This window comes from Galeopterus variegatus, unplaced genomic scaffold (assembly GCF_000696425.1).
Source record: "Galeopterus variegatus unplaced genomic scaffold, G_variegatus-3.0.2 Scaffold416, whole genome shotgun sequence".
In the NCBI taxonomy this organism is placed as follows: Eukaryota; Metazoa; Chordata; class Mammalia; order Dermoptera; family Cynocephalidae; genus Galeopterus; species Galeopterus variegatus.
In genome coordinates this window covers 185,338-209,947 of record NW_007726527.1, presented here as the reverse complement: position 1 = coordinate 209,947, position 24,610 = coordinate 185,338, and the positions used below count along the sequence as shown (strand labels likewise).

Sequence of the window (24,610 nt, the reverse complement as noted above, 5' to 3'; positions counted from 1 at the left end):
TGTAGACCTAGAATATTTTATTTCATGTGCTTTGGTGGAAGCATTTAATCTCCCCTCAGATTCTGTATGGGGGATTCTGTCCCAATCCACAAGCATTTACTAAGAAGCTGTTATGTATATTTCATAATGTGCTTATTGATTTACTCAACAAACACAAACTCCTACTTTGCACCATATACCTCAGTTACTGCTGGTATCCGGCTGTGACCAGGACAGACAAGGCACTATTCTCATGGAGTTTCCATTCAAATGAATTAAGGGGATTCAGACAGTTGAAATGGTCCCTATCTTAGGTGACTTTATAGCCAGATAGGATACAAGTCCATATGTGAAAATGGCTTTCACAGAAGGGTAAATGAGGTACTAAGAGATAAGGATCCCACTGTGGTGTGCATGAAAGGGAGAATCTAGAGGCAGGGAATATAGACTCTGATTTCCAGAAGTTTAATGCTAGAAGAATGGCTGATGGGAAATGATCTGGACACTTGAAAGGTCAACTGGAAAATGATGATCATCAACCTGGCAATTTGGTGTCCATTTCTGGTCCTAAAAGAGTTGCAAACATTTTATGCAGAATATCCATGAAATTGTTCATTCTCACCCTCTAGTCATATTATTGTTGGAAATTCCAGTTAAATCATAGCTAGATTCATTGCATGCTTTCTTGTCCTAAATATTAACTTATAAATATTAACTTAGTCTTTATAACAACTATAGGTGGTAAGTACCTCTATCATCATACCCTTTTTACAGATGAGGAAACTGAGATATAAAAATAGTAAGTGACTTGCCCGAGGTTATCTGGCTGCCAAGTAGTGAATCCAAACCCAAGCAGGCTGGCTCCAGAGTGTGCATGCTCACACTACGCTGTATTGTTTTTCAAGCCTTCAATTAAAAAGTCAATCAGAATTTTTAGAAAGAGCTAGTGAGTATGTAGAGGTGAAATGACCACAGGTCTGGGATTGCTTTAAAATAATTCAGCAACGTGGGCCGGCCCGGTGGCGCACTGCTACAGTGCGCTGCTTGGGAAGCGTGGCAGCGCTCCCGCCGAGGGTTCGGATCCCACATACAGACCGGCCGCTCACTGGCTGAGCGAGGTGCGGGCGCAACACCGAGGGTTGCGATCCCGTTGCCGGTCCCGGTCCGGTACGGGCGCGACACTGAGGGTTGCGATCCGTTGCCGGTCACGAAAAAAGACAAGAAGGGAAAAAAAAAAATAATAATAATTCAGCAACGGGCCATAATAATCAACCACATCGCATATCGACAAAAAATAAAAATAAAAATAAAAATAAATAAATAAATAAATAAGCAAGCTAATTAATTAATTAATTAAAAATAATTCAGCAAGTCTGAGGAAGGACCAAGTATGGCAAAATCTTGATAAATGTTTACTCTGGGTGATGTTTATGATGTTTATAAGGGTCATTATAGCATTCTCTAATTTCCATAATAAAAAATAGAAACCATTTCTAGTAAATTTGGAGGTTTTGAATATTATCTTACTATTAATATCAAAAGACTAATTATTTGGGTAATTCAGATCAAAGCAATGAATTTCACTAAATAATGTAATTGTGGCTGTGAAATGGAGTACTTTCTTCTGTATATTAAAAACTGCTTTCCTCCTAGTCCCCAAATGTCATGGCCATTTTTTTTTAAAAATCAATAAGCGTTGATATTCTTGACAAATATATTTGATAGGATAGCAGCATAGTTTGAGTTAAAAGATAACAAAGACAACTTTTTCCATAGTTCTCATTTTACAGTTATGAAAGTTAATGCTTGGGGAATTTAAGTGATCAGCCCAAGATTAAAGTGGGAACTTTCAGTGATTATTTATAGTCAGCTACATAGCTAGTTAATGGAAGAACAGGAATTAAAAACCTGGGTTTCCTGAACTCTAGGCCTTTCCAGCTCCCATCAGAAGGAGCGTGTGCCCAGCAAAAGGCACACATAGAGACACTGACTGCAGCTTCCCCTGTGATTCCTGCTGTATCAGGCAGTTGCAAAGTCAGAAGTCTGGGAAGTAAGACAAAGGTGAGTCACCTCGGGACGTCAGCTTGGGACTGAAAGGGGTCAGTTGGGTCTTAACCCTCCCCTGGAGGTTTCCAAACTTTTGGACTTGAATGACCCCATTTATTTTGTGTGATTCCTCAACATTCCTTGTTTGCAGAACCCAGCTGTGTCACCCACAAAGGGCATCATTGGAAAAATCATGACTGCTGTACCTTCTCAGTGTTACATACTTCTCAGAAGTGCATTTGGGGCTCTAGCAATAAAACCTATCCCTTGATGGGCCAGAAGCCAGGGTCAGGCATTTCGCAAGAGGGAGGGATGCAGAAGGTCTTAGTGCAGGTGCCCAGAGTCACCACACCAGCATTTAATTAGTCATTGGCTTCATCTCCTCATGCTGAGGATTCCTGGAGGATATTTCAAGAGCTAAAGTCTTACCATTCCCGAGTCTGGTGTGCACCTTTTCCACCGCCTTTGTTGGTATTCAATCCTTAAGGTCTGGGGGTCTGAAACCCAGATGCTGTCGGGATCCCAGCAGCTAAGGTAAATGAATGAAGCTGGCCAACATAGGGCTTGGGTGACCTTGGAGAACAAGCATCATCCTCTCTCAGAGTTTTACCACACTGTGCTGTCCCTGCAAAAAGCCTGGGCAGATCAGCTGACAATTGTCTTCTCCTGATATAAAGGATAAAACCTGGTGGGGAAGCCAGGAAGCCTGGACACCTGAGCACAGCCTTCCCTTTGCAGAGCCTCACGTTTCCTCATCTGCAAGAAGTGGGTCTCTGAGGCTCCAAGGCACTGCCACCTCTGACAGTCTAATCTTATGATCTAGGGTAGAATATGTGTCTCACAAAAAACTGGAGCCAGTGTCTGTCTGTCTGACATATATTTGCAAAGTGCCTACCAGGCCTGTTTGATCTGACTTTTTAGAACTGGTGTCCCTGAGGTCTTTGTTGGATGTGTTTGGCATTATTCTCGAGTGCTTTGATCCCTGTAATAAAATGACCTGCACTTAACCATCATTCTCGTCCACTCTCTACATCAGAGGTTGCTTTTTTGCCGGTTTTCTCTTCTTTTTGAAAGCAGTCATGAGCAGACAAGCTTAGAAAGGGTGTTCTCTTCGTGTTGTTTCAGGGAAAATAGAGAAAGTCAAACCTCCTCCATCCCCCACCACTGAAGGCCCCAGCTCGCAGCCTGACTTAGCCCCCGAAGAGGCTGCCGGAATCCAGAGGCCCAAGAATCTGATGCAGACCCTCATGGAAGACTATGAGACACACAAATCTAAAAGGCGCGAGAGAATGGATGATAGTAGTGTAAGTTTTTCCTCCTTTCCTTTTTCACTTCTCCAAGGGTCACCGGCAGTGTGGCCTACAGTATTCCAGTTCAGGCACGGATGTCTGGCCAGCATCATGCTGGCCAAATGTGTGGTTTTACATACGTGGAGTTGGGTTTGGGTTTTTGCTGTGTTTCCCAAAAATGTTGATCGTGCCAGGAGCTGGTCCTTTCGCTGCCAGGTGTAGTTGGCACGCAGCAGCAAGGCCAGCATGAGATGTTTGGTGTGCAGAAGGATGTCGTGTGAGGGCTGCATGGGGGAAAAAGGACGGGAGCCCTCTGAAGTCGTCCCCAGGCATCAGGGAGCTGATTTCCACCATTGCTGGGCCTACTCTGTAGACATTTGATTTCTCTAGAGAACATGAAGATGCTGTTCCTTCAAAGTCTGCTCTGTGGGCAGTCCCTATAAATGTTGGTGCTCAAAAGACCAAGTGTGTTTGGGGCTGTTACCAAGCCCATGCGCATAGTTTGGCAGGAAAGAGCCATTTAAAATGACAGAAACCACACAGCTACTCTGCTGCCCCCAACCGCCAGCACTTTGCATATGACATTTACATTAACTGTGAAGGAAGTCATCTGCTCCGTGGTTTCTTTGTCCAGTAGGAGACTAGTCGTGAGCTGTTGTGGCACACAGCCCTCGGAGCCTGGGGAGCAGCCCCAGGGCATTGTGCCAACCTCTAGGAGTCTTCTGGCTTCAGTGTCTTAGCATTTATTGAGGTGATCACCCCCTCCCCCCAGTCATACTTTGGTCACAAATAGTTTGGGTTGGTTGAGGACACTACCCAGCTTACCCAGGACAGTCCTGGTTCATGCCTTTTGTTCTGGCATGATTATTAATAGTATCCCCTTTCACTCTTAAAAGTGTCCTAGTTTGGATGATAAACTATCTGGTCACCCTAAACTTGAATACTCTGGGGTTCATAGTAGGAATTCCATGCCAATTTGTTACTTTTCATATCCTGGCTGGATAATCCTAAATTAAAGAATATCTGGAGTTGAAGTCAGATACTGAAAGTTGCTTTCACAATATATGAAGAAAGGAAGGAAGGAAGGAAGGAAGCAAACATACGTATAGTAGCCTGGCTGCTTGCTTAGCATCTCCGATCTAGGCTTTCCCTCGTGTTTACACCTGAACTGCTTAGAGCACTAGCTTAGCTAGCCTATTAGGCTGGCGTATTTCTGGTCTGTTCTCTGTATTACACAGTGGAATGCTGCAATGGTGGTGCCGGCAGCTCCTCCCCTGAGGCTGGAGGACTTTTCCTGCCCACTAAGTCACTTCTTTAGCCAGCCTTTCTTTGCAGCCCCACTTAAAAGTGTAGAGTTCACCTTTAGGTATTTTCTGGAGTCTGTGTCCATCTTGAAGCTTAGTGCCGCAAGCATTTTGGTTCTTTTCTCCCAATGATTCCACACCGCATATCAGCAGCTTTGGTAGAAGTTAGCCCATGCTCTGATGTGGATGGGGAAGACCAGGTAGAACCACTTAACACGTGGTCTATACACATGCTTGCTAAGCACACACTGCGTGTCTATTGTGGATGCCTTCTGTGTTGGAGTTTAGATCTTAGGAAAAAATACTCCATACAGAAGGGAAGAGCCAGCTCCTGCTCATTTCGCTGGCAGGGGGCTGGAAGCCTCCTTCGTGCACACTCTGACACTCAGGCAGTCACCTAACAAAGGCCCACGAGGTTGGATTTCCTCCTTTCATTAATAAAGCTACATGGAGTGAGCGTTTTAATATACCGACTGCCTTTCATTTATACAGTGAAGAGGCAGCCTCCTGTTTCTGTTTTTCCCAAATAAATACACATTTCAGACAAGGAATAAACCTACTAACCAATGAAACTATTTATATCCCTGGATCTTGGATTCAAGGCCAAGGGTTTTGCACTTTTATCAATATTACAGTGGAACCAAATTTGTTGTTTGAAAATTCTTAGGAACAGGTCAAAATCTATACTATCTACTATACCCTCTTTTAAAAGACCCAAATCTAAAAAAACATACCAGATTACCTCTAAAGCAAATACACGATCACTAGCCAGACTGAATTCCAGAGTCCCTTGTTAGCCCATCTCCTAGCCCTTCTGATGCAGGAGGTCTATTCTGTTGTGTCTGTGTCAACCACTAGTGGATATGTTGAAGTTGACCTATATGGATGAACAAACCTTCAGTTTTTCCTATCTGGTCTGCGGCCCCTTCTCTATTTTTCTTTAATGGTCTCTTATACCAGAAGGATAATACATAAAGAGCAAAGGGCTTGCTTGGTGGTTGAGTTGTATAACTGGCTTCCCTATCCCTAGAAGCTAAAGGTAAATCTGTTAAAGTAATTCTGTTCTTCTGCCTCCATTCACATACACCACTCTCAGGGCAAAATTTGGCTTCTTAGATCCTTCACCTTCTAAGAGCCTCACATGACTCATGCTGGTACCTCCAGTGTTACCCAGTGTCACACAGTGTCACCCCTGGTAACTCTACCTGAGAATATTTCTTTCAGTAAGCCACTGGCAGCATATTTGCATGCCCTTTCAGAGGTCGTAAACCACACCAGAGAATCGGAGACCCCTGTGTGTGAGCAGAACCCAGCCATGCATTTGCCCATAGAAAGTAGCAAATTCTTTGTGAATTGAACGCAAAGAATTCTTATTTCCTGTGCTTCTAGGGAAAAGGCAGACTTAAAAACAAAAAGAAACTGATAATATAGTGTGATACGTAAGACACAGTATTAATGAGAATGAAGGACAGAAGAAGGAAATCTAGAGAACCCAAATGAAGCTATGCCTGCAGTTTTGCTGAGTGACTTCTGCCAATGGGAACTGAGAAAAACTGGTCCTTGCCATCGCAAGTCCAGTGTCCTCCCAACCCCCATCAAAGCAGGATGGTCTCTGGACTCCTGCCCACCAGCTCAGCTCCCTGCTCTCTTCAATTTTCCCATTTCATAAAAAAATCATATGCAAGACAGGCAGGGAGGCTCCTGGCTCATGGAATCCCTGCCTGGGAGTGGTGTGGGGGAAGCCGTGCAGCATTTAGTGGTCTTTATCACGCTCCTGAGCTGTCACTCCCTCCTGCTGGAAACAAGGTGCTTATCTGAGAGCTCAGAGAGTGACAGAAGGTGGAAAATTAAGTCATGAACTCTCTTGGAATACCTATCCAGGAGTCACTGAATCAGTGATATTAAGTCATCTGCAGATGTTCTGGTCATTTTGTAGCTGCTAAAAAAAAGGTCAATGACAAGGAGTGGAAAAAAACCCTTTCACAAAAAGTTATCCCCAAGTGGCCCTACTTGTTACTAGCTCAGAACCTGAGCAAAGTGCTCCCTTCAATAGCCACAGTCTGCACGCACCTGGGCTGGCTTGGCTTCATTGTTCTATGTGGCATGGTCACCATGGAGTATGTCCATGCCTGAGGCTTCAGCCAGACCCGCTTATTAGCAGACCCATTGGCTAACTTTTGAGGAAGGAGGGTTGCTATCCCCACCCACAACCCCTTACACAGGGCTGTTTACCAGCCTATACAGAGCCTTTGTGTGAATTAGAAAAAGGTACCCTCTTGGCTCTGTAGGATGCAGCTCCGCACCAGCCACAGTTTGGTGGTGGAGCAGGGGACTGGGCTTCAGCACCATTCGTCCCTTTAGCCTGGTGCTTTTGTGCAGTGTATGCACCACACACCAAGATGCAGCAATCCCACTCTTACTGTGGCCCTCTCTTACCTGGAAATGTTACCTTATGTGAAAACGTCCCCTTATTCAGGTCCGATGGTATCTCTGGTCAGATAAGCACCTCATAATGGACTAATGAATCATGGTTTCCTACAGAGCTTCTTGGTGCCTTGCAAAGGGACTACCTCGAAGGTGGCGTTGGAGAAGATCTTGCCCACTCTTGGATCTGGAAGATGTTTTGACTTGAGGGCACAATTATGAGCTATTTGGATTTTTTTCCTTTAGGCACCAAGAAGCCCTTTAGGAAACTGTGATTCATCAGTCCATTATGAGTTGCCTGACTGTATTTAGGCAAACAGTGTTTTTCTGGCCAGTTGTTCCCCCAGCCTGACCTAATTCCCAGAAGGTGAAGAATGTGAGTCATTGAGTTCATGGTGATCCTGAACATGGTGATGGATTTGCTTTCCCTTTCTGATTACGGCGAGGTCTTGCAACTACCCCAGCGTGACTTGGAACAGGAGAAGGCCTCGTCAGTTCTCCTGGGCTACATCAAAGCAGGGGGCTGGCAGCTACTGCTTCTCTAAGAATTCCTGGTGCACGTTTCCCTCCAGACCAGGACAGGCATTGAGAGCTGTGGGTGAAGGAAGCCCATCTTCCTCCAGGGTGCCCACCACCCTCAGATCGTACTGCTCATGTTCTCTTGAGTTCAAACTCACACCCTAGGGAAGGTGCAGAGGAGAGAAATCTCCAAGCTCATCACTTCCCAGCCACTGGCCTGATCATTACACAGCTATGGTTTTTAAACGCTACACAGAAGAACCCTAATCAGTCTATGGCTGCCAGTGCCCCAAACCAATAAATGCCTCAAGTGTCCTAAGCAGTGTACATCACCACTATTCTGGGGGGGCGCTGTCCCAAGTTGGTCCTGTTATGTCATTTCCCATAGCCAGGCTATTTTTTGTTCTGTGCTTCTCTCACAGATGACCTTTAGTCTTCTAGAAGAACTAAAGAATCATTTTAGTTCTAAATGATCATACTAATCCTAAATAATGATCATGAAAGAATCATCCCACTCTCAGGGACTTACCCAGACTCAGAAGGTTGTGATGCGGAAGGCTGTGTGGTCTCCCTAGGCAGTACCATCCTTAGGCCAGTTTTAGAGACTCTCCCTCCTTAAACCTGGCATTCAGACCAACTTCTGTCTTTTAATGGGACAACAGGCTACAAGATTGCTTTGGGTTTCAGAGAAGCCTATAGGAGGAGGAAAAGCTGTTTGGCTACCGACTCTAGCAAGTCTAAAATGGCCAGCAGGGACCTTGCTGGTGGGCAGTTGGTTGTATTCAGAGGCGGAAGGAATCTTGTTAATTCAAAGTGCAGAAAATGGAAGCAACAAACCTTGAATTAACAAAGTGTGGCTTATCTGATATTTTTTTTAATGAATAAAAGGGTATCTACTTGCTCCAAAAGATACAGACTTTTGGAGAAACTAATATCAGATGAAGCAAGTCTTGGTGTGGGTGTGTAATGGTCTCCTGATGTCACTCTTCCCACACCCACACTCCCATCCGTCCCTGGTGTGGAGCCAGTTCCCTCTGGGGGGTGTTCTGGAGTGTGTCTCTGCCATGCACTAACCCTGGTCTTTTCCCTCTCTGCCAGTACACCTCTAAGTTACTGTCTTGCAAGGTGACCTCTGAGGTATTTTTCAACTTGTCTGTCTTGGTCGTAATGCATGTTTGATCCAGGTGCATGCTGTTGTGGTTTGCCGTTTCCTGATAGGCTACATGAGAAGGGGAAGGAAAGTGGCTTGTCTCCATATGTATTTCTTTCTGTCTTTTCTGAACTGGGGTCTGCCTTGAAATGTTGGAGTCCGTGCAACCATGATTCACAATGCTATGCTATGCTGTGCTGTGCTGTGCTGTGTGGTGGGATTGGAAAAGACCTTGTCCATTCATGGATCTGGAAGATGTTTGGACTTGAGGGCACAACTCATGGGCTGTTTGGATTTTCTTTTAGTTTTCTTAGGCATTAATAGCAAATATACTCTGGTCTGGTTAGAAAACAATGCAGCTCATGCAGACAGAGCTGATGATTCTGACTAGTCCTTTGTTTACCTTAACATAATCCAGAGAGCTCCATTCCATAGATTTAGGATGAGATATTCCAAATGTGAACCATCCCAGGCCCCCCCCGCCCCCTTTAAACCTGTATTTTGTTTGTTTGTTTTGGCAGCTGCTCAATGCAGGATCAAACCCTGGACCTTAGTGTTATCGGCACCATGCTCTAACCAACTGAGCTAACCAGCCAGCCCCAAACCTGTATTTTTGTTTTGGAAGCATCTTTAAGCATTGATATCCCCAAAGTTTCCTTCTTTCCTGTACAACTTCCTTTTACACAGATTTCACAAATAATGTGTGCTATGAGGCACAGTGTTTTTTTTTTTTTTTTTTTTTTTTCTTTGAGAAAGGACAGTTTTTTTTACATTTTTTTTTATATAGGGGTTTTTTTTGTTTTGTTTGTTTGTTTGTTTGGGTTTTTTTTTTTTTTTTTTGTTGTTGTTGCTATGAGAAAGGACAGTATTTTTTACATTTTTGTTTATATAGGGGTTTTTTTTGTTTTGTTTGTTTGTTTGTTTGGGTTTTTTTTTTTTTTTTTTGTTGTTGTTGCTATGAGAAAGGACAGTATTTTTTACATTTTTGTTTATATAGGGGTTTTTTTTGTTTTGTTTGTTTGTTTGTTTGGGTTTTTTTTTTTTTTTTTTGTTGTTGTTGCTATGAGAAAGGACAGTATTTTTTACATTTTTGTTTATATAGGGGTTTTTTTTGTTTTGTTTGTTTGTTTGTTTGGGTTTTTTTTTTTTTTTTTTGTTGTTGTTGCTATGAGAAAGGACAGTATTTTTTACATTTTTGTTTATATAGGGGTTTTTTTTGTTTTGTTTGTTTGTTTGTTTGGGTTTTTTTTTTTTTTTTTGGTGGCTAGCCGGTATGGCGATCCAAATATTTCTATTACTTATTTCTAATATTCAGATCCCTATACTGGCCAGCCACCCAAAATAAATTTCTTTTAAAATAAAAGTATTAATTTTTTTTTATTTTAAAAGGATTATTTTAAATGTGCAGAACTGTGGAGAGAATCATTGATTCATTCGCTCAGTTAACAATTTATTGAGGCTCTATTGTGTGTCAGGCACTGCTCTTGTTTCCAAAAATACAGCAGTCAACGAAACAAGGTTCCTGGTGCAGGGAACTGGCATTCAAAGTTCCCAATAAAATAACGTAATAAAATAATAAAACTCACCTATCTAGTTTTGTCCATTCTTATCATTTCATGATATTTGCTTAATCTTTTTAAAAGAAGTTAATATTTCAAGTACAATTTGAGCCCTCCTGCTACTTCATACAGCAGTCAACGAAACAAGGTTCCTGGTGCAGGGAACTGGCATTCAAAGTTCCCAATAAAATAACGTAATAAAATAATAAAACTCACCTATCTAGTTTTGTCCATTCTTATCATTTCATGATATTTGCTTAATCTTTTTAAAAGAAGTTAATATTTCAAGTACAATTTGAGCCCTCCTGCTACTTCTCCCAGTTTCTCTCTCTCTCTCTCTCTCTCTCTCTCTCTCTCTCTCTCTCTCTCCCCCCTCCCCCCGTAGAGGTAACTGTTTCTTAAGCTTGGTGTGCATCATTTTCATGCATGTTTTTATACTTACACTACATATGTATATATGCATAAACAGAATCTTATATTTTTGCATGTTTTAAAACTTCCTGTACATGGTAAATCATATTGTAGTATCCTCCACTCCTTACTTTATTCTGTCTGCATTGTTTTGAGACGTGTCCGTGTTGAATCTTGTGGCTGTAGTCGCCTTCATTGTAACTGCTGTAGAGTATGCCATTGAATGAATATGTCACTATTTATTCTACTTCCTATTGGTGGAAATGTAGGTGGGTTCCAGTTTTTTTGCCATTACAAACAAGGCTTCAGTGAGTGTTATTATACATACCTCTTTGTGTACCTGTGGAAGAATTTCTCTCTATATGTCTAGGAGTAGAACTGTGTATTGGACTTATAAATTGTCACATTCACTAGATATTGCAAATTATTCCAATTGGTTGCACCAACTTATAGCATAATATATTTTTTAAATCTCTCTATTTAGCAAAATAATTACATTTAACTATAGATTTGAGCTGGTGATTATCAGTAATTTCAGAAGATATAAAATGAAGTTTGAGACTTTCATTCCATGTACCTTCCTCAATGCCTAATTGTGGTTCTCATCTAGGGAGTGGTAGTTTGAGAATTAGGCCCTAAGCCCATATCCCCCTTGAGTCAACATAATTTAGAACAATGAAAATCTGGTCAAATATTTCCAAGGAAGATAGAGTTGGGCCCAGTCTATCTTTAATTGGGAGAAGATGGGGGATAAATTGACATTAATACAAATAGGGTAATATTTTATTTAACAAATCTTGTCTTTTGTTTCACATCTCCAAAATAAAATTGTCTGTGTTGATTGTTATTCAAAGTTAAGCAATTCACTTGAATTCCCGAAGCATTAGAGAGAGAAAATGTCAGATGATTGTTAAAAGAGAATTCCTTTCCCTCCACTCTCCAGACCTGAATTTGAATTAATTTGTGAAAACAATAAAACCTTAAATCAGGTCTTTCTATTATTTTTTGTTTTCTGTTTTTCTCTCTCCATTTCCATGGAGAGTGTTTATTGCTCTTCTCAGATACTCTTCCCTCCAGACTCCTTACAGCCACCAAGCAGCCATGAAGCCTGGTGGCCTCAAGCATTGACTCTCCACCGAGAGTGCTGGGTTCAAATCTTGGCTTTTCCCCCCTACTAACTGGGTAATGCTGGGTGAGTTACTTAACCTCCCTGGCTTCAGTTTTCTCATACGTAAAATGGGAGTAATAATAGCATGAATCTCATAGGATAATATTGAAGATTAAAACAGTAATGGTTTCATAGTACTTGTGACATAAGTGTGTACTATTATTACAGTCCCAGAGGTAAGGGTTTTTTGGCCCAGAAAAGAAAGGAATGAACTTTAGGAGGTAAAATTAATATGCAATAAGACGAGTAATAAGAGCTTTACATTTGCTAGAGATCTGTAGACATACACACACAGTCGTCTGGACCAATTACGGAACACATGCTCATTCAACTACCTTCCCCAAGGGCTTAGCTTTTGAATCTTCCAAAGGCCAGTTGTAGGATGGCTTCACTCTGAGACAGTACTGGGTCATAAGCCTTGTGATCCCAAAGACAACTTTATAGCAAAGTAGCTAGCTATTTCAATAATGACCTGTTTGTTTTCTTGTTTATGCCATTATTAGAGGCTTTAGGTTTCATCAGAAATTCAAGATCATGGGGCCGAGCCCGTGGCGCACTCGGGCGCACAGCAGCGCTCCCGCCGCGGGTTCGGATCCTGTATAGGGATGGCCGGTGCGCTCACTGGCTGAGCATGGTGCGGCCAGTCTCAAAAAAAAAAAAGGACAAAAAAAAAAAGAAATTCAAGATCATGTTAAGTGGCCATACAAATTAGGGAAATCAATTAAGACAAGGGAATTCATTATCAGTATATTGAATTATTTGGGCTCTGACAAGTAGATCTTCAAACCCAATCTAGGCTAAATGTTTCCATAATTATAAATATTATTTTTCTGCCCGTTTATACTTTTTGAGACTAAACTTCATGAGGAAAGGGACTATTCTATCCCCAACATTAAAGCTCTGAGCCTGATACTTGGTAGGAACCCAATAGATATTTATAAGATGGATTATATATAACATGGATTCCTAAAGAACAGAGCAAACCAAGTTTGCTCAAGTAGATTGAGAATTAAAATAGGGTTTAAATAACAGGACAAAGAACATTCAGAAAGGATGGGGACCATTTTTTTCATACTCTTAGTTTTATTTTTAGCTTTTCTTTTTAAAAATTTTTATTCACTTATTTTTGATATTTTTAGCTTTCCTGTAAACCTTTCAGTTTGTATCAGCAATCCAAAAGGTGAACAGCTGACCATTCTACACAATGTAGAGTTCCTCATAAGAAGGCCTTATTTTTGCATGCCACTTCATAGTTTATAAATCCCTTTCACATGATGAAAGAAATAACTATCCTTCGAGAACTTACTGTGCACTGGTGACTATGCTAAATGCTTTCCATATGTTGCCTCATTTATTCCTCAGGCCAACCTTATGCTTTAATTTTTATTATCCCCACTTTACATGGAGATACTGAAGTTCAGGGAGAAGTGACTTTTCCAAGGCTTTGCAGTTACTATGATTTAAAGCTAGACTTATCTGGACTTGAGAGTCCACACTGCCTCCTGAGAAAGCCTGTGAAATAGAGCAGGTGCAGTCTCTGTTTTACAGATCGGGAAATACAGGATGAACAACAAGGGACCAAACTGGACGCAGAGCTCAGGACTTACAAGTCATGGCCAGTCCAGTACTATTCCTGAGCACCATGCTCTCACACAGTGACCAGAAAAGTCTTCCATTTAATTCTACCAGATTTGGAGGCATGCTTTCCTCCTAATTTGTTCTTCTTAGATATTGAGTAAGTCACCATGGTATGCTCACACATGAGACACTTATGACATGGCTTATGTGCTTAACAATGTATCATTCCTTTTGAAAACATGACTGAGTACACCCCACATGTCAGACCCAGTTCTCTCTGCTGGGAGGAACGGAGAAGACTTCCCAGAGGAAAACTCATTGAAGCTCTGGGTAGTCCATTTATTTGACAAAGGTGCAGATGACAGGTTGAGATGGACTCCAGACCTTTAATCTGCCCAGAATCTACTTGTGCTTGGGCTCCCACGTCTGCCTGTAACCTGTATCCCTTTGCTTCTCTGGAGTTGCCAACATCACTGTCCCTTTTGCTTAAGTGATTATTTTTAGAATAAGCAAAGCCTTTATTGCAGTTTGGTTAATCAACCAATGTTGGCTCTTCTGGATTTTCTCTAAAATCAAGAACTCTACATCCTAAGCTAATGCCAGAGTAATTAGTTGGCATGCATGGGATTGCTTTTGCTGCAGTGTCATGAAATAAAATCATTTCTCATATATTGGTAACCTAAATGTTATTCATCTGGAATCTTGATCAAACTAGGGCAGGAGCAGATTGGCTGACCTCTCCTCTCAGGAGTCCACAGACTATTCTAGTGAACAGGAAGGAGGGAGGGAGGTCATATGTCGAAGATGGTGAGCCTACTTGTCCTTGATTGTTGTCACCTTTAGTTTCATTTATTAGTATAGATGGCCCAGAAGTTGCATCAAAATGCAGAGATTGCTTTTTATTGGCCTGAAAAGTTATTTTTTTTTAATTTAATGGTTCTTTGAGTTGAATTATGCCAAAGTAGACTTTTATGATATAAACATGATCATAGCTTATGTAGATCCACAAAGCTTGATGGATTGAAACCACACTGATCCAATTGTTTGGGATTATTTTCTGTTTTGCTTATTTATGAAGAGACTAAGACAATCTATAGTTGTGCTGTCCAGTATGGTAGTCACCAGCCACATGAGGCTATTTAAATTTATATTAGTTAAAATGAAATAAAACTAGATATTTAGTTTCTCAGCCACACTAGCCCTAATATGAGTGCTCAGTAGCCATATATGGCTAGTGGCCACCATATTGGATGGCACATACAGAATATTTTTATCATCACATAAAAGGTCTATTTTTTTTTTCCTTTTTGTCTTTTTTCGTGACCGGCAACAGGATCGCAACCCTCGGTGTCGCGCCCGCACCGCGCTCAACCAGTGAGCGGACCGGTCTCTATACGGGATCCGAACCCTCGGCGGGAGCGCCGCCGTGCTCCCAAGCACCGCACTCTACCGAGTGCGCCACCGGGCCGGCCCTAAAAGGTCTATTTGACAGCACTGATTTATAGCATGTAGAGAACTGCTTTATTTAAAAACTTGATGCAGAGCCAAATCAAGTTCAAAGAAACTTGCAGGGCATTTCATGAAAATCAAGTCTCTCTATTTTGTAAACTTTGGGTCAAATAGCAAATGGATTTTGGTTGTGAGATAAATGCATACCCAGGACCTCCCACTTCCCTTTTTTACAGTTTCTCTCCTACCCCCTGGAAGTGCCAGATACTTTTCCCTTCTCCTGTAGATGCTGTTGAGAAAGGGAAAGGAGGAAAGAAACAAAGAAGAAGTTGGTTTATGTACATAATTAACATCCATGAACTGTGCATAATTTTTTCCCCTTTGTCTTCAGGTCCTTGAGGCCACACGGGTGAATCGAAGAAAGAGCGCTCTGGCCTTGCGCTGGGAAGCGGGGATCTACGCCAACCAGGAGGAAGAGGATAATGAATAGACTTCGTTCAACCCAGGAAGCTTCTTTGGTGCTTGGGATACCAAGAAACTGGGAAATTAACAACTCAAAGCATTTTAATGGACTATTTATTAAAGTACACACAAACTCAGCAATCCTTATGTAGACCAAAAGCTGTAATACACAATGATGAACAATCGAGGGAAAAGGAAGTCCACCCATCCAACTCTCACACCCAGGAGGGAACAGACAAAGGATTTTTTTTTTTTGTAACTCAAAGAATTGTCTGGATTTGGACCAACCCGCAATTGATCACAAAAGGACTAAGGTGTTACATGCAATCAGCATAGTGGTTACAGGCAGAACTGAGAGCAGCCTGGCTGGGTGACCAGGAACAACAATGGCACAGAGCCATTTAGAGAGCACTAGGGCCCGAGCTGGTGAAGTGCACATGGCATAGGATATTTCTCTGCATCGGCTTCTCACCCATCAGAAGGGTTGGGTTCACTCCATTTTCTCCAGCAGCCATAAAATGAATGGCGTTTCTCTCCATATTTGCCCAGAAGAGGCAATTATGATTCCATTTCTCTTATTATTTTTAATTGGGAGCAATGAGTGATTGCAATACACACAATCCGTATTTTTAAGACCGTGTTTCTTCATGTTACAAACACAATCTATTCTATGTTAGGAGGCTGAGAAAGGGGAGGAAGCCAAACCAAATGGATTATTTTAGCTTTAGGATTTTGTCTGCTTATACTGTTTACTGATCTGCAGTTTATGAGAACACATTTTCTCAATTATGTTTCTTCATACGAAAACTATATTTAGTGGGCAGCAACTATTTTTATGATGGGGTGGGGGAATCTATATATGTATAAAATCTGTACACATTAAACTGTGGCTCAAGATGGTAGGGGTATTTTTAGAGTGGCAGTAATTGAAAACAAGGGCAAACTTTGCCTTGGAGAGGTAGATGACCAGAAATAAAAAGGTGTTTATAACTATTTTGTGTTATAAAGTGGGCCTTAGAGGTAATAGGAAGATTGATAAATTGTTTTGGTTCCATCAGAAAGGAAACACGAAAGAGAAGTCATGAAGGTAGAGAAAAAGGGGGGGAGGGAGAAAGAATAGGAAAATAAGGAGGTAAGAGATACTATTTTTGCTGAGCAACCAGTGTTTTTCAGGATGATACAGAGAAAAATATAGAATAGAAATTTAAGTGCAGGCTTGGAATCAGCTACAGATCCTAAAGATGGCTTGTGTGTGTGTGTGTGTGTGTGTGTTTGTATGTTCATGAGTAAGGGTGTGTATTGTGTGAGGATTAAAATTCCAGAATGGTCATGGCACATGAGTGTATAGTTATTTCCTCCAAAGCTGTTTGCCAGCTTCAGGAGTGAGTGAGAATTTCTTTTTTATGAAAAGGGATATAAAGGCACCGAGTTGATGCAGTATTTGTAATATTAAATTGACCTAACATGGTATTCGCATGAGTCACAATTGCAAAGTTTTGAGCAGTTTTGTAATTAGACATTTAGGAGAGTATCCTATTTATTCTCATGCTTTGTATTCATGCTTAGTATTCTATAGAGGATGCCAGCTTTACTCTTTCTGTGATTTAAAGCAATATGATAAGGGTATTCAATAATTGAGTGCCCTTAATTTCTGGATGAGAATGTTTTTAATTCTGACCGTGAGAAAAAAACTGACCACCAGCCTTCTTTTTTTCTTCTTTGTTTTAAAACTATGTTTTTTTTAAAAAAAGCAATAATTAAGTCAGACCTCACTAAAATTCATTTTTGTTTTTATAGTGTTATGTCATAAACTGTAGTGTGTTATTCTAACAAATAGCAATTCCACAAAGTTTGTATGTAGAAGTTATACACATTACCTTTGCTTCTTTTATTAGACTAGTTGACTTTGGGGGAAAGTTTAATCACAGAGAAGTGGTGGGCACAGAGTAAAAATGGAACTGTCTCATAACCTAACAAGGATCCTTTGAAACTACCCAGGGAACCTGTCCATTGGAACCAAATTCTACAGGTGGTAGCCAAATAGTACATGGGCAGTTGGCACCATTATATGGTTCATTCTCCTGAATATTCTGAATGGATATTCAATAAAATGTGCTAGCCATGGGGACATAAAACAAATAAGAAATAAGACTCTGCTGCAAGGAGTTTATTATATGGTGGAGAAGCCTGGCGTGGAGGAACATTCCAAGAAAAATGAGATGCTTGCTAGATTAAAAGTCCTGACAGGTGAGCTGGGAGGACCCTGGAAGGAGGACCATCTTTGCCTGAGGTCCCAGTTGCCTGGGCTGAGGATCCACGATCAGGGGGTGTTCCTAAGGCAGACACATGGACAAGAACAGAGGAGATAGTGTGTGGCCTCAGGCACAGTGGTAGTGGGATGGCTGGAGAATGGGAGAGTTCTGTGGGTTACACAACAAGTAAAATGTGCTTCATGTTCTCTGGACCATCTCATGGGTCTAGTAGAGTCATAATGTAGACTAACGCCACCATTTTTCCCAAGAGGAAATCATCTGTACGATTTACCTTAAGTATTTTGTTCTGTTTTGAAGGAAACCATATACCCACATGATACCTCCATTTGAGAGAGAATTTGCAGCTGAAAGGAAAGCATAGAAAGCCACATAATTCATCGAGTTCCTTTAGAGGCAGACAGAGTGGCCTTTGAGTACAGCTGATTGAAACAGAAGCACTTACTGTTTAAGAAATAACAGAATTCTAGAGCTGGGGTCCTTTGGGCCACGCTCCATGCCCAAATGAGATAAGGAAATGCAGTTTCTGTGACTTTCCCACAGTCACACAGCTGTTTTAACTGTGGCCCTTGTTCCCCTATGCTGCCTTCCAGATGACTGCTATTTCCTTGCTCCACTTACTGATAATCCCATTATAATCCTATTAAAATGTAAATTACAGTTCCCTTGGGAGAGCCAGATTTTCTCTGTGCTCTTGAGTTTTTTTATTCATTCAAGAAACATTGGACTACCGCTTTGTACACATCACTGTGCTAGGCTCTGGGATCCCAAATGAACTCCTTTAACTTTCTGAAGATGGAACAGACCCCTGGAGGAAAGTCATTCCTGCCTCATCCATGGAGAGAAAGAGGCCTGTGACAAATGTTGCCTCTGATGCTTGGCCCTGTCCCCAAATAGCACGCAAGCTTGTTAATCTCAGCTTTCACAAATGTTTAGGTTCTGTAGATGTTAAAAGCCTTCCTGAAAGTATTCCGTTCTGCAGTGTTTATAGGTGTTCACTTTCCTCTGGAGCTGATTAACTACTGACATGCCTTGGCTTTCTCATCCAGAAATTATGGAAACAGGGTCTGTCAGTGGCAGGAGGCTGGGCTGTGTTCTACTTGGATGACAAAATGCAATTTCCTTGCCTCTTTGTATCGTGCATGCTGCCCACCCTAGGCAATGACATATAAGCAGTTTATAGACCAGTGTCCACATATATACACACGCGCACACATATATAAAGCGTAACAAGGAACACTAAGACAGTGTTGACTCTTGTCTCTGAAGACAAATAAACATTTTTTCCAACTACAGAATGGATTTAATTAAACTATGTATTGAAAAAAAATAGCCTAAGTGTTAGAGATGGTGAATATATCCAGTTTTAGTTACAGAACCAATTTCCTGAATTTTAAGCATTCAGTGAACTGCCAATTTTGATTTTGCGTTGCTCCTTATCCAAATGACTTTTTTTTTTTTTCTTTTTCTTTGGAGGAGGGAAAAAAAGCAATATACTGTGTTTGGAAATTATGTTCTGTATCTGGCTTTCCTGTGTATGTTAACCACTTCAATGTTATTAGCTTGCTTCGGTTTTATAGTGATTGTGAGGCGTTCAATGCAAGTATACAGTTATTTTCTCATTAAAACTCAATGTGTGTTGTGTTTTTATAAATGATGGCTCTTGTCTGACTGTGGGCGGAGGTCGGAAGACTGACTGGCCTAACAGTGGCATGCCAGAGTCCTTGTCCTCTGCTTCCAGGTGGCAGCATCTGCTTCCTCCCATTTGGAACAAGAAAGCAAGCCGAGCTGCTGGCGCCCCACCGTACTGGGCCATTCCCATTGCTGCCTTTTCGTGTTGTCTCCAGCTGCCCTGGCTAGACCCCCAGAAATGATACAGGTGCCTCTTGGTGACATAGGTAGACACCCCAGCCAAGGCGAGAGTTGAGCAAAAGGCAGGACAAACCCTAAACTCAAGGCTTGCAAATGGCTCTTTGGCTCGATCTCTGTTATTCCAGTCTTGAGCACTGTGTGTGGCTCTCAGAGCATACTAAGACTGACCACAGGTTCATCAGGAAGCTTCCTCCTCATTTCGTCCCTCCCTCCCTTCTTCCTCACCCTTTCGTCTCCCATAACCCGACCCCTGGCACTTACTAGGGTCCTGAGAGACTGTGTCCTGCTCTTCCCCCCCCCACCCTCTGTTACTGCCTCTTTTTCTGTCTCCCCTTTTGTGACTCTTCCGACACTTTTCTCCCCTGGGATTGCCCACTGTGTCTTCCTGCTCTAGGTATCTGGAGGCTTCCTGTGGTATCCTGTCGTGGGTGACAGCTTCCACCCTCTATGTGCTGAAAGTTCTGAATTTTTGGTGGGGGTTGGGGATGGTGACAGTTCCCTTTGAGAATTTGATCAAATTCTAGGGATAGTAGGTAAAATGTATGAAGCACTGAGAATGTGACAGGCACTCCCCAGGCCTCCCGTGGACGTGATCTGTTTATTACAACCATGCCATGGGGAGCACTATTTTGATTTCCATTTTACGTGTGAGGAAACTGAGGCTGTGGGAGGGTAGTTCTATCGATGCCATGTAGCTCATAAATGGCAGCACTTGAACTTGAATCTGGGCAGTCTTATTCAAAGCGTTTTCTCTTCCCACAGAAATGCACACGGGCGCCTTCATGTACAAGGTCAAGTTGACCTGTTGTGTGTGAGATCTAGGTGAACTTTCAACATCTCCTCCCACTGCAGTCTCCAGGCAAGGTGTTCTCGTGGATCAAGGCCCAGACGGTGATACGAGCCCAAGTCTGGAGGAAGAAAGGGGTTTTGGTGGCAGCAGCAAATAAACTTTCCTTGGGCTCTTCTTTTTTGGGATCATCTCTTCCAGGAGATGGTGAGAGAAGATGGCCTAGATATCCCTGTTGCCAAAAAGGAACCAGAAGTGTCTGCAAATAGGGTGATGAAAATATGTTCAAATTTAATTGTGATGATGGTTGTGCAAGTCTAAATTTGCTAAAAATCATTGAATTATACGCTTGAAATGGATAAATTTTATTATGTAAATTATAGCACAATAAAGCTCAAGCAAAAAAAACCAAACAAACAAACAAAACAAAACCTTTTGGGGGGGTAGGGAAGGAGGGAAATAAAGGAGCCAGAGTAAGAGTTTGGGGAAAGGAAACAAGGAAGCCATGCAGCCTTATGTTGAAATAAACAGAAGGAGTCCTTCACGTGAACATGTGACCAGTTCACCCACTGATAAGGAAGAAAGCCTCCTCTCCTTGGGTACCCCCAGGAACCGGGGGCAGTGCAGCTGTGATCAGCTGTGGATCAGAGAGCTGCCCCTCTTCCTATGCATCACTACTAACATCTGGGCATGTTAGGCAAAGCCAGGTGAATCAAGGTACACAGGACTGAGGTTTGGTGGGCAGAGGTGCTGGGCACTTGGGCTGTGAAAAGCAAGGAGTTGGTAGAGGAGAGTGGGACGTGGAGTCTGGTATAGTCAGGACAGAAGTTATCTTTTCAGGATTCTTGCTGAGGAAGCTCTAACCGCAAAACTACCAATGTTGAAGCATAACCCCCCTGCTGGGCAGAGGGCCTACTTAATAAGAGCCTTCATTTGCCTGGAGTGACCCGTACAACCCAGTCGCAGAAGGTAGACATCAGAGATTCAAGATTCTGACCATTTCTTCTAACGATCGTGATTCCTCTTAGGTAGCAAACAACAAAAAAACCCAGCCTAGGTCGTGTGCCCACCCCTGTTGCCAGAGGAAGGTGGAGGAAGATGCTGGGAAAACCAATTACGTAAAACAGTAGAATCTGTTTTGCAGACAATTTCCCATTAACTGTCAGCAAATCCATTTTTAGGATTTTTTCCTATGAAAATATGAGCGCAAGTCCATAAAAATAGGTGTTCAAGAATATTTATCTCAGAGTAACACCAAGAAAGTGGAAAGAAATGAAATGTTGGCTGAATGTTATGATCTGATCATGAAGTGGAATACTGTGCAGTCTTTAGGATGATGATATAGTTCTATATTTGTTGGCAAGGAATATAAGAAAGGGAAAAGGTGTTAAGTGACAAATCATTAAAATATAAAAATAAGTGATAGAACTGTATGTTTCATTTGCTAATGATAATCTCTATCTCTACATCTGTACACACACATCAAGCTGATAAAATAGTTAATAGTAGGATTTGGGGTAATTAAAAAAAATTTCAACTTGTTTATATTTTTTGCTAAGTTTTCTAGAATGCTTTTTTTGTGTAATTAAACATTTTTATGAGGAATCATTTAGGTAATATATTTTTGGTAAAATATTTTAAAAGAGAAATCAACAGTAAAATAGATGCAAAGCATAAATGTAAATAAACAATATTTAAAATAGGGATAAGTTTAAACAGAGGCAGTATGGTTTAGGGCAGTGATTCACAGAGAAGATTCTGGGTGGTACACAAAAGAGCAGGTTTAATTTTATTTTTTTATTTTTTTTTATTATTATTATTTTTTTAAAAGATGACCGGTAAGGGGATCTTAACCCTTGACTTGGTGTTGTCAGCACCACGCTCAGCTAGTGAGCAAACCGGCCATCCCTATATGGGATCCGAACCCGTGGCCTTGGTGTTATGAGCACCACACTCTACCGAGTGAGCCACGGGCCGGCCTGAGCAGGTTTAATTTTAGTAAGAAACAATTTACCATCATTTATGGCAGATTTTCCATTTAAGGTCATGACAAGTTTAAAATACACTTATCAAAGTCGTTTTAATTGAGTCTAGAGAAAAATGCTAAGTAAATAATATTTGGGTAGTAAGTAAATGTGGCAAAATTGTCAAGATGTTACAGAAATTGGGCCGGCCCCGTGGCTCACTCGGGAGAGTGTGGTGCTGATAACACCAAGGCCACAGGTTCGGATCCTATATAGGGACGGCCGGTTTGCTCACTGGGTGAGCGTGGTGCTGACAACACCAAGTCAAGGGTTAAGATCCCCTTACCGGTCATCTTTTAAAAAAAAAAAAAAAAAAAAAGATGTTACAGAAATCATGCAAGTCTGGGATATTGTGGTACAGGGGTTCAGTTTATCAGTCCAGAAGTTGTGGATTCAGACTCCCTCTTGTGGTGTGCACTGCATAAGGTCTTTGTCCCATCTTTGCCTAAATTTCCTAATCCGTAAAGTGGGAATAATAGTGCTTACCTCATAGATGTAAGCACAGACCCTCCATGTATGGTAATGATAGGATTATTATTATTACTAAACTAAAAGGTAAAAGGCTAAAACAAGTGAAATGTAAAACAAGCAAAAAACAAGTTAAAACGGTGTAAGGCCACTAGTGACAACTAAAAGCTAAGAAGAATAAAAAATTAAAATTAAAGACAGAATAAAGGGGGGAAAGAAGTGGGCAATTTGAAAATGAGGAAAAAATAGGCCATAAATGGGATCAGAATAAAAGATGGAAAATAATTGATCAACATACATCAAACACAAGTAAAATATGTTAAAGGAGTGTTAATAGCCAGCGCCATAAAACACAATATTTAAATAAATGAAAGTAAATACATACTAGCAAACAAACGTATGTTTAAAAAGAAAAGGCTCACCTGGAGACAGGCAACTAGATTTTGCACGGAGGTTTCTGGACAGAACCCTCAAAGGGACTTTACTTTTGCAAATTTGTGCCCATCCTCACCCACACCCCCAAATTCAAAGGAAGGAAGTGGAGTTTCCCTGTGGTTCCACAGGCCAGAGGATGCAGCCAGAGGATGACCTGTGGCTGTCTGACCCATCTGTCTCTCCCTCACCTGAGGATGCCAGGCATTGGGAGGAGCACAGTCAAGGTCGGTTCTGTGTCCTGCAGCTTCAGGTGTTTGCCTTTGGCCGACACAGACCAGGTGGACCCGCCTTATTCAGGAGCAACTCTTGGGAGGGATGCTGGTTGGAACAAAACCACTGAAGGTTTCTTCTTGGAATCCTGGGCAGCACAGTCATATTGCTCTATTGCTACACCCTTTCTGACAGTTTTGAGTTAAAGTAGAACTGTAAAAGGGACAAGGCTAGAAGGAGCAATGGAAAAAACAGCACCACATTTCATTGATTGCAGGGTCTCACTTTTGAATATTTCATCATCCCTGCATTCTGAATGCATCTTACAGTCTTTGCCATGTGGGCGCAGATGCAATGTAGCTGGCCTGGCCAGAGCAGGTGGGAACTCGCCCCTGGCTTTTCTAATGGAGTCATCATAGTGGTTTTCGGCATTGTTGGCCCTGCCTGTGTTGTTCACATACCGGCCCATGCAATGGAAGGCAAGAGGATGGCCACGTCTTAGAATAAATTTTACACATTTCAAATGAGAGGCTATTGTGATTGGTTTGTTTGTCGTGTGGCTCATTTTTAAGGTGGCAAGCATGAATTTGACGGAAACTACCTGCTGATTTTCAACAGAAGGTGCTTAAGTTCAAGGGGACATATGGTCCAATTAAAGAAAAAAATGAAACTATGAGCTTAGTCCAATAGGAAAGTGCCAGCCACCAAATTTACAGAATGGGTGGCTTGGGAGGAAATGCCAGACTGAGTAATGGAGCACTCCTTTGAGAAATACTGCACCAACACACCTGGTGCTACAGAGGATGGTCATGTATCTAAATGTACGGAAAAGGGACTCAGGGGAGCCAAACTTTAAAATGAAGGTATTTTAGGAATACCTTTGCCAATTAATTTTGTTTATAATTTCCTTTTTATGTATCCACACTAGCAATATATTATCAAAATCTTTATATACTTCAAAAAGTTCACAGAAAAGTTGAATTAAAAGACTATACAAATCCTTCCATGAAGACCTTTTTTGATGACCCTTTGTGTTTAAGTAAGTCCAAAGGACTTATTAATTGGGTAAAAAATAAAAATTCTTGGTGATTAGAGGTATCGGGTTATAGATTAGATGGCAGTGTTTTTTCTTAATGGCGTATTTAAAAAATTCAAATTCTAATTGATGGTATCTGGGATTTGATGAAATGTAATAATGCAGCTACA

At 41.5% G+C, this 24,610-nt stretch overlaps 1 protein-coding gene across 3 annotated transcripts in view; it reads left to right on the top strand.

The window, feature by feature from the left end:
- The window catches only part of AKAP2 (A kinase (PRKA) anchor protein 2), a 125,175-nt gene extending 105,913 nt beyond the window's left edge, over positions 1-19,262 (top strand). The window contains exons 2-4 of one of the 3 annotated variants that reach the window (XM_008568496.1): positions 3,151-3,329; positions 8,660-8,698; positions 15,268-19,262. In XM_008568496.1, coding sequence (XP_008566718.1) covers positions 3,151-3,329; positions 8,660-8,698; positions 15,268-15,366 — 317 coding nt within the window. In that variant the 3' untranslated portion in view covers positions 15,367-19,262. The remainder of the gene's footprint in view (positions 1-3,150; positions 3,330-8,659; positions 8,699-15,267) is intronic. The other 2 variants (XM_008568497.1, XM_008568498.1) reach the window with 2 other exon arrangements.
- Positions 19,263-24,610: the final 5,348 nt, after the last annotated feature.